The 15,623-nt window shown below is 48.2% G+C and overlaps 1 protein-coding gene across 2 annotated transcripts in view; it reads right to left on the minus strand.

The window, feature by feature from the left end:
• The window catches only part of IFT172 (intraflagellar transport 172), a 1,173,227-nt gene that overhangs the window by 161,345 nt on the left and 996,259 nt on the right, over window positions 1–15,623 (minus strand). For both annotated transcript variants that reach the window (XM_085613308.1, XM_085613307.1), the window contains one exon: window positions 2,108–2,218. In XM_085613308.1, the coding sequence (XP_085469434.1) occupies window positions 2,108–2,218 (111 nt within the window). The remainder of the gene's footprint in view (window positions 1–2,107; window positions 2,219–15,623) is intronic.

The following is a 15,623-nucleotide window of genomic DNA, read 5'->3' on the forward strand; positions in this document are numbered from 1 at the left end:
AAGTTATGTAGCAATGCATCTTTGTGTTTTGCTCCTAAATAGGACAATGAACGTCATCCTCTACAAGGCCACCTGTGTTTGGCAAACCCACCAGGTGAGGCTCCAAAGAGGGATGGTAGTATGTGGAAACATACTCTCTGCAGGATAGGGAGTCACCATTGTCTCAGGTACGGTCCAATGAGAACTGTACTTATATCAGATTAAGAGATTCTTTTTTGCACATTGTGAGAGGCATCATTACATGCCATTTGCATAGTTCAGTCTGCATATAGCTATTCCAGGAACAATATGAGATGTTCAACTACATCAAAAGAGAATTTCAGGTCTTTGGTAGTTTAATTCCTAATTTTCTTTTGCTGTGGCATCTAAAAGAGGTCAGCTGCCCTGAGATTCAGCAACAAATCCTAAAATCACATATGGTCTGGGGTCGGTAGATGATGGGAGTGATCAGTGCCCAAGGGTGCCTCTGCTGTGCAGTTACATAATATCTGGAGCTGTTCTGAAGTTGGTTAAATAGGTCTTGCCCACAACCCCAGGTTGATGAACAGTAACATGTACATTGTTCAGTATAAAAATACTAACAAATTGAGAATGAAGACAACTGTAAAACAAGGATCTCAATTTTAGGTCAGTGTCTGACCAAGAAATCACACTTCACCAGTACCTACTCAACTAGCAGCCCCTGAGGAATTGAGTCAAGAAAGAGAAAATGCAGCCTCCAACTCCGAAAGGTTTGCTATATGGTTTACAGAGTGTGTGGAAGCACAAAGCCATAGTGAAAAAGCAAGAGGCTAATCATGTTTTAGACCCTAGCTCAGGAACACAAGCTGAAGAGTACATACCACAGGCCTTGATTACGATACTATGAACCTGCAAAGGAGCACTAGCACTTAAAGAGGTATGAAGAGTGATTAAAGATTATCTTCAAGTGGTCAAGGAAAACCTAAGATGGTGAAAAAGAGAAACATCTACAGGGATGGACTGAGTATTCTGCACAAAATACCTTTGATTTAACAGTTGTGCATGGAATAACACCAGTGGTGTGGCTTCCTTTTAAGGAGAGCCCTTGCAACTGGCATTATTATCTTTGTAAGCGATCTTGTTATAGTATTCATAACAAAGGAAACTGGCGTATGTGCTTTTTAAGCACATATGTTTATAATCCAGATTTTGTGAAACAGGATAATTTCCACCTACCCATATGAACCACTAAAAGCACAAAATAATGAGCATCTCTCCTGTATTTTGAAATATAATTTAGGATATTCAGAAACAGAGTAAGCCTCACACAAAGGAGCACACCTGGTTTCTCGTGCTCAGGAATCCTCAGGAGCCATGGAAAAAGAGGACATGCCAACTCATCCACTGCTGAATTCTGTAGTGATGCATGGACAAGACAGGTAGCGCCAGACATGCCCATTATGGAGCAGACAGACGTATGAGCACTCAACTGATATGGACACTTTCTGTTGTCCTAGACATAACCTCTGGTATGGATTATATATGCTTCAATGTAAAATACGTGTAATCTAAATATAAATATTTTAGCCAGGTGAAATTATAGGGATTTGTCTTATTATGTTTGTACACATTTACTCAGAATTACATAACAAAATCTAATGAACCCTTTTGAAAAGTTGGCAACATAACTTTGCCACACAAAGTGCCACCATCACCACTGTTCTATGGGACAAGGGAGAGAAAAGATGCCCAACCCTTCTGCCGATCCTCATCATTTTGTATGATTTTTTTTTTTTTCACAGGATAAGCAACGTACATACACAGTGGCCCTGCACCGCAGACACCAGTGCCGTTTCTTTTCTGGGCCATAAGGCACTCGTACACAGCTTGTTAGCCCACATCCCAGAGGCCGGGCAGCGATAACATGTGGGCCAGCATACATAAGTTATGTCAACCTGTAATGTTGTTTGTATCATCATAGGATGTCTATGATCCGCTTTGAGGTTTGTCCCCCCCCCTTCTCCTCCCCCATCACACCCCTTCCCCAGTCCGTATTCCCCCATCCCCCTCCCTCACCTCCCATCCGTGCCCTCGCCCTCATCATTTTGTATGATGCAGAAACATTGCCCAGTTGCCACCTACTCACCAGATTGAAGAGGACATCACGAAGGTCAGACCAGTTATGGTACGCCTCTGCACAGTTCATGCCGCTAGCATTGACCAGGTCAACAAATATCCGTTTGTAGATGTTGAAATTCTAAAAGAAGAACAAGTAGTACCTCATTAGAAAATTCATGCGAGGGACAACGTTAACCCACCATCCTGGCTTTTAACATGAGCAGCTGTCCAATTGAAACTGTGCACCTGCATTCAAACTCAGGACTTCAGATTGCCGCTGCTTTCCAGGACATACATGGGGGAATACTGTTTGACAGATATGTAACTGTACGACAACCATCGGTGCTAGCTGTTTTCACATGTGTCTGATACACTCAATTGTAATGCACAAGCAAGACTGCCTGTAGTGTTGGTTTTATTCCAGTATGTCACACAGTAACACTGCTCATCTACAATTGGTGTGTGATTCGACTCATACTGTTTGGATGAAATGTTCGTCGTTTTTTTTTTTTTTAGACAGCATGGTGGTGCGGGGGCAGCCCAAAAAACCCTCTCTTTTGCTTTATGTGGTTATTTCTACAGTGTCAATATCATTCAGATTTGACAGGATGGTCCGATAAACTCGGTGAAAATGCAAAGAATGTTTGCTAAGTTTGGAAGACACAGTAATTGCATATGTAAGAAGTATCCAAAGGCTAGAAGAGATCAAATGCAAACACTCAAATAAAATCACTAAATATTTAACCAAGATGATGGAACCATCTGCTTCAATATCTAAGACTGAATCCTATCATGGTTACCTTTAAGAAAGATTCGAAAACACATAATTTCAAATCTGATCTTAAATATAAATGTCACCCTCAGCTCTTGGTTAATCTTGCTGTAGTCACTTTGGGTCAAATCTATGTACATTGGATTCTCTAAAAATGTTGGTTGCAGTATGCACACCGACTTTTTGCAAATCTAATAGTATTTTGTGGCCTGACCTCTGTATGATTGTGATTCCATTTTTTGTGAACTGGCCTATCATACATTCATGTATATAACTACCTTTATATAATATGCATATATATGTATTAAATACATGTAACTATCCCTTGATATTTTTGCTTTATTGTGCGTTCATATTTGGGGATGTACCCAAATATTTGATCTGTAATAGCTACATATTTCCTTGTTGGGTGCAGAATAAATATAAACCCATATGTAGTATTACCCTGCCTATTGAGGGTTAATTTTGAAAGGAATATGTACATGGTCGTATGTACTTGTGTACACGTAAGCCTAGCCCATGTATTTATTGGTGTGCGATAAAACCAAATTTGTATTTGACCCGGTATACCCGGGTGATATGTGTTTTTTGGTATAAGAGGGTTAATCTACAAAAGTAACATACCATTGCAACCTTTGATTTTGTAGTGGCTCACTACGTAACGCTGCAATTGTGCGTGTATTTGTACTTTGTAGTACGATGTTGTTATCATTTTGCAAAATAGTTTTTAGCATAATTTGTTTATAAATTTGTTGTGGTTCACTGAACCATTCGGGTGTGTACATGTATTATTAGTTTTATGAAGCCTTTGTTTATTTATTGCATATGCAAAATGATTGTCAGGCGATCATATTACCCAGTGGCTGCGCTAACTGATTTACTTGCATATGTTAGTGCGTTTATTAGGCACATTTATAGGATAGTTGTGAACTGTTGCTCTCTAAAAGCGAAATGCCCTTGCATTAAATTATTTTATCGGGCGGCTGTAGTAACTTTAAATTGATGCAATTTTTATCCATGTTAGTGCGCTTTTTAGACACATGGGTTGTGTTATTGTGGATGCTATGTCCTATAGCATAGCATTGGGAATTGCAACGAAGCCACTTATGTGCTTAGAGAAGATAAGCTCCCTTTTCTCGATTTTGCAGAGCAAAGGATGAAAAAGGAAATGCCATGCCTCCTTTTTAGGTCTCGCCTAGCGTTGCTGCGCACATGCGCAGCTCACTCGGCGAGATTTTTTGCAGACGAGTACTTTGAGAAAAGGGCTTATTCCCATTGGCTTGCGTCACCGTTTATGTTAAACAGTGGGCTGCCATTAGAAATAAGGTTTCTAGGGTGCCTCCTTTTCGCTTTTTTGGCCGGCCCACCTGGACTGGATCGCCAGCTTCATGGTGGTCGTGAAGCAGTTTCTTATCGCAAGAGGCGTGTTATGTAAACAAGCCCTGCGATCCAGTCCGGATGGGCCGTCTCAAAAGGAGACAGGGCGCCGCGTGTTTATTTTTGCATTGCGCTTTCACTTTAAAGTGAAAGCGCGATGCAAACATAAGCAGCGGCTGCCTGGCGAGCGCTTGTCTATTCAGACCCCCTGTAATTCCGCCCGTCTGAAAAAACCCTTGCCTCCTCAACCATATCTTACAGGTTCAAACCTCCCTCTCTGCCCTTTATCCACGCCCTCTTTCCACACTAAAACCTTTAATGTCTGTCACACAATCTTTCCTGTGCACTCCCATGCCCCCTTTCTAAAGGCTTTCCCCTTTCAGTCAACTAACCCTTCTCGGTTTCCTACAGCTGCAGTGTTTATAGGCCGGCAGTGGGAGCCTGTGGTTTCTACATTTTCCACAGCCTGCAGGAATATGAAATACGCCTTCTGCAGGCTTGTCTCCTGCTAGACTATTTTCTACCACTTGATATTTAGTGTTACATGTTAGGGGCACAAATATGGCATCATATGATGAGGAGGAAACATTACCAACATGGAACACTGGTTCTTTAGTACTGGCATCTCCCTCAGATGTCTTAGCATATCCATCCTCCCTGAGAGCGGTGCAAGAGAAGGCTTGCTGTCGTCTTCCTCAAAAAGAATGTAATATATGCTATGGAAGACGTGGACTGGGGGGCAGCCCTTCTGCATCCCAGAGATGTAGCTATTAAAGCCTGGCTATGCCTTATTCAATTTAAAATCTTGCATAGAATATATTATGAAAGAGATAAACTGCACAGGATGGGACGGGCAGAAACTCCAACCTGTCTTAAATGCCGTAAGGCCAGGGGAGTTTTTCTGCATACATTGTTGGGTTGCCCTCCTATACAGGCCTACAGGAAGCAGGTGCGGTCATGGAAGTACCCCTGCCTACTGACCCCAGCTCCGTTCTTTTGGGTATCCCAAATGATGCTGAGATTACCAGATCCCAGTTACTTTTTAGGTCTCAGGGCCCCATTGTGGCAGATGATGAGGACCTGCTGAGGTCCTACGCTCCAGGAGTGGAAAAGGGGGATGGACCTATATATGGTCGCATAGAGAGTCGCATATAAAAGTTGATTGTGCTCTATCGGGCATTGTGCGTTTCCTGTGGTCCTTTTAGCAAATATTAGGTTGATCTACTTATGAATAATTTTGCAACAAATAAATAACTAAATTGATAAAATGATTAATTTGATTATAACATGATTTATGAAGCTGGGAAGAGTGTTTTTGGGGGGTTTATTGCTTAGTGGGCACTCTTATGCCCTTAATGCTCACTGCCTGATGTTGAGTGTGATTAGCCTTTTAGGTATCATACATAGTCACCTATAACATCTTTATGGATCACTCAAAACACACGTCTCTTGTGTATAGAGTCTCTACATTTCTTCCTTGCCCAGATCTCGTTTAAAATCTATGTTCAGCCACTGGCTTGCCTCATCCAATACTTGTGCTTTGGCATTCAAATGTATGGTGATGACACTCAGATTCTCCTCCAATCAATAAACCTACCTTTGGCCCAAATGATGTTGACAACTACTACACCATCACCAACCAAACTTTAATTGGAAAAATCATCAAGAAAGCTGCCCCCGCACCACACCCCCAAATAGACAAACAGATCAAACCATTCTACAGGTCTGTGAGTCCAGCTTCAGACCAGGCAGCGGCATGGAGGCAGCTACTCTTCAATTACCAATTCCCTCTTCCTCACTGACAAAGGTAAGCCCTGCATCCTGATCTGGTACACCTATCTGCAACGTTCAACACAGTCCACCAAGAAGATGTAATCACACCTTGGAAGCATGTATGGGTTTCTCTGACTCAGTCCGGCAGAGGTTCACTACTTACTTAATCAACTGCCACAAGCTTGTCTGCATCAAGCCCTGACGTTTCCAGAAGCTTCCCACTTTTGCTGCGTATACTATCATCTTCAACCTTTTGGCAGAAGCCCTCCAGTACACACTGACAGCGTCAAGATCCAACAATGAACCGCTGACACACAACTCTACCTCCAAATCTCCTCAGCCCACGGCACTGCACCTACTCCTACTGCACATCTGTAAACCTAAAACCCCAGCAGGCAAAGATGAAAAACTATGAGTGGATGAGGAAAGCCAGTCTCAGATGAAGTTTATGAATAAAAAGTAAGGGTCACAATCTTGCTGTGTATTGCCATTTGTTAAATTTGCATGTAAACCTGCTTATCTGTCGGCCTGTGTATTTTGAACCCTGCAGGTGTCTGAGAGCAGGATGCTCTTGTCTGTTGCACATAGCCCCATTTTGACTAACCATCTCCATAGCTTGTAGGATTCACTACATGTTTGTTAGTTCATAAATTACATGGTTACAGGGTTGTCTGTGCAAACCATCACGGTTTTTAGATACACCAGACGCAAGAAAGTCTCTATAATAAGCTACACCGCATCACATCTAATTGTTGATGTGAAGGTATCAGTCACTCGTGGATGACAAGTGAAGGTGTTTTACTGTCAGAGTGGCACCGATCCCAATTTGAAAGGATGTGATCCTATGGACCCCACTGGGTATGGAGGGAGGGAGGAAGGCAATGTCTAACAAACCGTGTATCTCAAACAAACACCATTACAGCAAATCACGGCTAGAACTTTAGTCTAGTGGAGTTGACCATCAGGGGTCAATTCTACAGAGCAGACCATGAGCCTCAGAACACTGTAGCCACCAGGCAGGGGCAGACATACAAGATAGAAGTACGAGTTACTTACCTTCGGTAACAATGTATCTGGTAGAGATAATTCTAGCCGCAGATTCCTTCACGTAGAATTATCCAAAGGCGTGAGACTGGATACGGAAAACTTTTTGCCCAGCATCCCTGCGCGCCGGGTGGATGGCATCACGCGACTCCGCCCAGGCATCGCCCGCGTATGTGACGTCAGCGAGGTCACATAAGTCCCACTCCGGCGCACCTACGTCAGATTTCTTCGGAGAACTTTTCCGCGACACAACGCAGAGTCAACAGACAAAACTGTGAGAGTATAGGAACAGTGTGCGAAAGAGCAGAAAAAGGAATGGTGAGGAACAACACCATAAAGAGCAGCACCCGGGACTGCAGTACCCAAAGGCAGGGAAAGAATAAAGAACAGGGCAGCAACCCTGCCAGTACAGAGACAGCCCCCCCTGGAGACAAGGGATATATGTAAAAATGTCACGATAACATGCAACAGGACTACAACCCCAACCAAAGACAAGAAAGGGGAACCAGTCGGGGATACACACAAAACACCAAGACATCCCTATTACAGAGTGTGACAACCCCCATCAGGAACAAGGGCAGAGGCACAGCCGAAAGACCCCAACCTCAAGGGTCGCAAAGAGCCAGAAGTACCTACAAACCTATCCTCCCATGTGACAACGGGGAGGAAAAGGGGGGGGGGGGACAGCCGGACAGAAAGGGGGAAAGAATGTACTTCTAGAAGACACAGCCACCCACAGGGAAGCGACTGCAAAAGACCAAATCACAAGCCCTCGCAGAACGGGGAGGAAGGGTGGGCCGTGAAGGAATCTGCGGCTAGAATCGTCTCTACCAGATACATTGTTACCGAAGGTAAGTAACTCGTACATCGGATAGAGACTACTAGCCACATATTCCTTCACGTAGAATAGATACCATAGCCATACCCAAGGGGAAGGAGGGTCTGCGAGAGGACCCCACCCACCGGGGCAGGACAGAGAACCGCCCGGGGGCCAAGTCCAAAACAGGACGAGGAGTCCCGTCCCCCAGGCAAGGGGAAACGAAGTGAAGAAGATAGCCAGTCTTCACTCAGCAGAGGAAACAAAGCATGGCGCAAAGAGGCCAAACACCCTACGCCCACATGAGGCAACAAAACCTCCGCCCAAGGAAAGGAACACCGAAGGAGAAGAGCAACCCAGAGACTCCAAGGAGAAGAGGAAGAGCAGAAGCAATCCCAGACAGGATGGCGCCGAAGGAGAAGAGCAACCTAGAGACTCCAAGGAGAAGAGGCAGAGCAAAGGTAATCCCAGGCAGGATGGCGCCGGTGGCAAGAAGCAGGCGGAAGCCGAAAAGGGGAACTTACGGTCACCCAGAAAGAACCGTTCAACACTGAGCAGGGACAAACTGCGCCCGCAAGAGGGTCCAGAAGAAGTCAGGGACCATCCCCCCCACAGGGAAGAGGTAAAGCCAAGTGCAAGGCCCACTGGAAGCAACAGAGAAGGCAGGATGACAGTCCCACTAAAGCCCCAAAAAGGCACAATGTTGCAGAAAGAACAAGAGGGCGGCACAGACAAGCTCCGCCAGACGCCAGGGACACCACAGAACGAACACTCAAAGCAAAAGGGCGTAGAAGAAGGTTGCATCCACAACATACCATAACGCCACGAACAGCAGAAGCCCACAGGCGACCACAACTCCCCAGCACATACCAGGGCTATATAACAGTCAAAAACACAAGATAGGAGAGACAAGGGATTAAGCTTTCTCTGACTCCCTCACTAGTACTTAGTCTCCCACGGCAGAGAAACAATCAGAAACATAAATAACTGTGCTGGACGCTACACGTAGGAAAATCAACAGATGTCTTAGTACTGCCCTCACACACTTGGTAGTGTCATGCTTCATCATTGGGCCGCATCATACACCCAGGTGCAGACCAACACCTTGGATGGAGCGCAATTTTTTTAGTATATACGATGAAGAGAAGTGGTGAGGGTAAAGTATAGTAAAGAAGACAGACAAAAATCAAGCACAAAAGTGTAACTCTAAACCAAAAAGGAAAACAAATTTTCTCCTCGAAGAAGGGACCAAGAGAGGTGCAGAAATAGATATAAAAGTGTCTCGAGGTTAACCCACAAATTTTATTCTTGTCAACCTCTGGCAGGATTAAAATCAACAAAATGGGGTATTCAGGGAAGGTAACGACCCTTCAATCCCCACTGCAAAAACCAACATGTTTCTGCCAGCTTTTTATGTGCCCAACCGGATCACTCTGGCATTCATCAGGGTGTTGGTCCCTATTTAATGGTCTATACCACTACTCGGGTATTCTTTACCTTTTCAATCGGGTTGTTACCCCAACATCACTCTGTTTTGGGATTTCCAAGAGGATGTACAATTCTACAACAAGAAAAGAGGAAAAACGGATCGTGATTTCCAATCTCGTAATTCTTATTGTTATTTATAATTCTTATTGTATTTCCCAAGCGTCCATTAACGTGATTAATATTCTCCATTGCAGCCTATTCTTCTAACACACCCCTGAACCCGTGCAAGTGGACACCCCAGCCCACATGGAACCCTACACCAATGGTTTGAGTGCCAAATCATTCCTACTCAGAGATCCATAAGTGTATTTACAGTGCTTATACTTTAAAAACGGCAAATTTATACAACCGTAGCTCTCTCTAGAACCTCAAAGAGGAGGAACATCAAATGTTTTTAATCAATCTATGTATAAATTGCACCCAACTCCCAGTGGAATCTATGTACTGACAAGAGTCTACGAGTCCTGTTCTGAACCCGGGACTGTGAGGGAGGGTGCTCTTGTCGTCACACTCTAAATGAAAGCGGGACATCACTATCAATGCAGCCATGTTTCCAGAGATAATTATTCCACTCAATTATCATCACCTCGCATACATGCACCAGTGTTTGGCCACAGCTAATCTGAATCGCGCTCGCATCACCGCTCAACTTTCCCACAGTCGAAGTGCTAGGGAAACAAAGGGGTGTGGCGGGGGGGCCGATCAACTATCAAGCCTCCAAACACTTCTTGCAAATACCGCTGACGGTAGGCACTTACTACTCCAAAGAGACACTGTCTCCAGTCTCCCCTCGTCCGTCCTCCGACGATACGGGTCTCTAGCATAATGCCTGTATTTAAGGAGCCGGTGTTCCCGTCAGCGCAAATCACTGCCCGCTCTGTCTACGGCCTGCCCAGAATGCTCTCCGTTCCATAGACATCGAAATAGGCCCTCGCTGTGATCTGTATATTCTAATAGATCTATCATGGCGGCCATTCTTAAGTTCCTTAAATCATCAGATCGTGCCTCAGTGAATTAAAAGATGTGATCATGTGAAACTCGAGATAGTGTGTTTTTGTACACTTGAGAGTGGGACACATTAGTGAGTAAGATGCATTGTTTTCCTCACATAATGTACACAAGGGGTTATTCCAAAAGACAGATAAAACTACTCCCTCTCACGTCTACCCCTGGATAGATACCCATCTTAAAATATTGCGTATCTCTCTGTATTGGATTCATTGTTGCATGATCCCATATAGTTGGAACCAGGGGATTCCATCATTTAATCCCGTAGTATAACTTTTCAATCGTTCCACCCATCTTTGTTCTCGCATTAGGAGGAAACTCGAGATATCACTTACATTTGGTGGTATCAATGGTTTATCCACCACTACCCATCTGAGGTCCTTCTCATTATGTTTCTTTTCAAGGAAGTGGGCAGTAAGTCTTGTGTTAGTCTTGCCACAGCGTATGGTGCTCATGTGTTCCAAGATGCGAGTTTTTATTTTATCGTGTTGTCATGCCCACGTATAGTAATTCACAAGGGCATTTCAATAAGTAAATCACATTTTCTGTGTTACATGTAGTGTGTTGTCTTAATTCCCAGGGACTATTTAGACCGATATCAATATTTTTCCCATTTATTGACGAGGGACAAGCTCTGCAGTAGCCACAAGCATAATGCCTAACTACTGGTGGTAAAAATTGATGGCAATTATGCAGACTGACAGCGTCCCTCTCTGGCCTCGGGCGCGTGTTCACAATCATGTTCTTAATACTCGCACTCTTCTTAAAAGAGAACAAAGGGACAGGTTGGTTTAACCCATTAGAATTTAGAATTTGCCATTTCTTCTGGATGATTTTCTTTAGATGGTTAGATGTTGTATTATATGTAGTTACACATATACTTCTTTCCATTGTCTCTCTCGTAGTCGTCTCTAGTAGGACATCCCTATTGCAATTCCTAGCTCTTTTTTGAGCTTTTTTGATTACAGTCTCGGGGTAATCTCTATTCCTGAGTTTGGCACTGAGATTCTCTGCTTCCTTTTTGTAATCCGCCACATGGGAACAGTCTCTGCGGAGATGCAGAAACTGCCCGTAGGGTAGATTTTACCTCAAAGACCGAGGGTGGAAGCTCAGGAATGATAATAGATTGTTCCTATCAGTTTCTTTGTGGAACAGTTCCCTACCACCAGAGCCCTGATGGAGAACCTCCAGAAGATGATCTGCGGGAAAATGGGTAACTGGATCACCCATGCGCAAAATTCCCACAGCCGTGGAAACAACCCGCCTCCGTTGGGCCCCGCTTAGGGGAAAGCAGCTCCTCGTTAGGTGATGGCTGCAAGCTAAGGCGGCCAGCCCCCAAGCCAACCGGAGGAAGGAATGGCCAAGGCCGAAAGGAACGAAGAGTGGGGGATTTGCGGCTCCTCCGGCGAAGACCGCGGTCGTGGAGACGGCGACGGGGAAAAAGCCACGACACGGCGGCCCGTCTCCGGTGAGGATGACACCAGCAACCGCCGAACCTCTGGAGAAGAGGAGGCGTCCGAAAACGAGTCCACGGCACGACGTCGGCCCGGCGCCGAAGAGTCCGCAACCTGAGGCAGGACACCATCGCCGACCGGCGCCGGAGGAGACGCCGGGGCGACCTCCGACACAGCACATGGCGCAGGAGTCCGGAGCTGGACCGGAGCCGGGGTGGCGAAGGGATGGCGCTGACCTGACCTCAGACGAGGCAGCCACATGCGCGGAGGGACGAGAATGGCCCGGAGAGGGACGAGGAGACCCCCATCAGCCGCGACTCGTGACGGGGCGAGATGGGCCCTCCGCTGACCCGTGGTGCCGGCAGGGCCAGTAGCTGCCGGCGCCGTAGCGGCGTCACCTCGGCCTCGGACAAGGTCGCCGCCTGACCCGAGAACCGAGAGGGGCTTGGGTGAGAAGGGCCCTCTGCCGACCCCTGTGGTGCTGCCAGGGCCAGCAGCTGCTGGCACCGTGGTGCCGTCACCTCGGACTCGGACAAGGCCGCCGCCTGTCCCGAGGACCGAGAGGGGCACGGGGGTGCGACCCGAGCCCCGGCGACCTCCTGTGACACCACAGGGACTCCCCATGGGAGTTTGCGGCGAAGCAGAGGCGCCATGGTCCGAAGGAGGGACCCCCGAAGGGCCGAACCCCAACAGCACCACATCCTCCGAGCCTGGATCCGAACCAGTCGGTGCCGGAGCCAGAGCCGCCAGCAACGCCAACGCGGAGGGCCCCGCACACTGCAAGTGATCCGCCGACATCCCAGGAGGGGAAGGAGGAGGAGGAGGAGCCAGCGAGGCCTGCAAAGCCGCCACATATGTCTCCATCTGGGCTCTGGTCAGCCCCACGCCGGGTAACGGAGGATAAGGGGTCGACACGTGGGGCCGCACCACCCATGGAGAGCCCATGCCCCCGACCCTCGGGGACAAACTGGAACACTTACCAAGAGGTGAGAGGTGCACTTGCGACCTGGGAGAAGATCGAAGTCGGCGAGGGAAGCCGCGGGTCTGAAAACCCTCCTCAGGGGCCGGACGAGATGACGACGCCGACCTGGACACACGAGCCGACAGGAGTTTCATCCGGTGCTCACGCCGGGACTTCGGCTTCATCTGCTGGCACGCCTCACAATCAGTGGAGTCGTAGTGCTCCCCCAAACACCACATACAGATGGGGTGATGATCCGTCGCTGACATGAGGCGGCCACACGATGAACAAGTTTTAAAGCCCGAAGGCATTCGCACACTGTTCCCACACATGCAGCAATAGCAGAAGGGAAAGGCCTAAACAGGCCCAGAGCACAAACCGGATCCGCGTTGCACGCGGAAAAGGAAAAAACTGACGTAGGCGCACCGGGGTGGGACTTATGTGACGTCACGTGCGCGGCGACAGCGGGGCGGAGTTGCGTGATGCCGTCCCCCCGGGGCGTAGGGATGCTGGGCAAAAAGTTTTCCAGATCCAGTATCACGCCTGGGGATAATTCTACGTGAAGGAATCTGCAGCTAGTAGTCTCTATCAGATAATGAAGGTCAGTGTCGGTAGGTCTGCTAAACTATATGGTGAACGGAATATTATTTTCTTGAAGTGTCACTGGCAAGGAGTCAGGGATGATTCTACCAGATATACAGATGCAGCATAAAGAGTACAGTATGAACTTGACTTGCTTGAGGTGAAGGAGCTCGAATATGCCAAAATTAAGAGCAGCTAAATATTGCTCACCTCTTGATGAACATCAATGGAAGGTAACTACTGCCATGACATTGGTAAAGACACATGCAGAAACGCATAGGCTGAAGGAGAGCACTTTATAACGATAATGTACCAACCCGGCTGTCCAGACGCCGTTCACGCCCATTACACATTATTTTTAATGGGGCTCCCAAGACGGAGAAATGGAAGGTTACAGAGTGTATGTTTATATCAAAAAGTTAATCTCGAGGAGGAGCCAAGATGGCGACCGGGACGGCAGCGTAGATTCCCGGCTCCGTGAACCTCCGCATCCCGCACGGATATCCTGCATGAGATCCTTATTCTGCGCTACGAGATCGTGTTCGTAAACGAAAGTGGCAACCGATCGTGTGACTCTGAGGTTTCTGACTGCCGTACCGCCGGAGAAATCAGCGGTTGAACTTTGCGGCCCGTGCGGTCCCGAAGCCGGGACCTCGAGTGGACGCCTTGGCCGGGCGGCAGTTTAACAACAGCGGCCTGTGGTGACTGGGTGGAGTCGGTCCGCCGGAGTGGTGCTCCCCTCGGCCTGCATTTTGCTGTGGTCGCTCCCCCCTGCTGAGCGCTGCGGACCGAGGACATGCCCGGGTGTGCAATTCTCGGATTCTGTGGTGTTTGCCCCTGCCTTTGACGGTGAGCTGCCCGGACGCCGTCCCTGGCTCGCTCTGATTCTTGCGGGCTGCTCCCGGCTTTTCGCGGGAGCTGGTCCGTGGCGGAGACGACTGTTGCCCGTGACCGCGCAACGGCTGAATCTGTGCCTGCCCCGGGATCCCTGTCTTCAGCGACGTGGACCTTGAGGCGTTGGTCCCGGGGTCCTGGCCCCAATACGAGTCGGGCCTTCCCAGCGGCCATTTTGTCACTATGCAGCCTACCATCCTGTCCGCTGGGACGCAGCGGGACTGGGGGTGTGTGACGGTCGGGAGTGTGGCAGAGCGATCGGAGAGAGCTGCTCTGGGGTACGGCGACCTCCTGGAGGCCCTTGGTGCCCTTCATTACTCCTTGACTCATGGCGCCGGGGTCCTGGGGAGGAAGCTAGATGGTGTGGTATCAGCGTTGGGACAGTGGCGGCATGCTGGTCCACAAGTACACAGTGGCTTTCCACACTGCACACAGGAGGAAGATGTTGCGGCCCCCCCCGCGATTAGTGTACAGCCGGACACTCCGGACAGTATGCTACCGTGTGGTCGGCTAACTGTGGGCTTGATCTGCTCTGGAGGTATTGGACCTGAGCGGAAGATGGTGGCCTTGTCCCGTGCGCGGTCTCCGGCGGCCCAGGGACGACTCCAGCAACGTGTGTCTCATTTGACTGCTTCAGCCTGTCTGGACCTTGTGTGCAGTGCAGATCCTGGGGCAGCACTGGAAAAGACGCCCCTCCATGGAGCGGTCCGTGCTGATGCTCAGAGACTTCCACCCCACCTGTGTGCGTCGCTTCCCGACTGTTTTTGGACACTCCTGTACCTTGGGACATCGGACATGGTGATGGGTCGAGGGGCAGGCATGGGCAGAATCGCAAAGAGCGGTCAAGGCTGAGGCTGATCCTTCGGGAGTGGTCACCTAGTAGACAGGCGGACTCATGGTTGCGTGCTCTCATGGTTATTCGCATAGTTGGTGCATAATGCTCCCCACTCCCCCCCTTTTTTTTGATATGATCAACTTGGTGCTGCTAATTGTTTGCTGTGGGGAGACTTCACCGTGCGGGAGGGAGAAGCCGGGGGTATGTTTTGAAGGCCCTCCTCCAGTTTATTACATTCTCTCCGCCCCCCCGTCTGGGGGGGCTCTTTCTTACTCCTTTTTTCCCTGTCTCTTCTATATTTCGGGTCTAGTTCCAGGGCGACAGGCACACTGCTGGGGGGTGGGGCCATACTCATTCGCAGAGGTGCAGGGTGGGGGGATGGGGGAGGGGACCCTTTAGTCTTTATCTCTTTTTCCATGGCCTCCTTTTTCTTCTCTGTTTCTTTCTGCTTGTTTTTCTGGGATCAGCGCGGTACACCTCTCTTATTGTGAATCGTTTGCTCTTAATGTGTGCCACAGTTTCCGGGGGGTTCGCTGGGC

The sequence above is a fragment of the Triturus cristatus genome, chromosome 6, assembly GCF_964204655.1.
Source record: "Triturus cristatus chromosome 6, aTriCri1.1, whole genome shotgun sequence".
Classification (NCBI taxonomy): domain Eukaryota; kingdom Metazoa; phylum Chordata; class Amphibia; order Caudata; family Salamandridae; genus Triturus; species Triturus cristatus.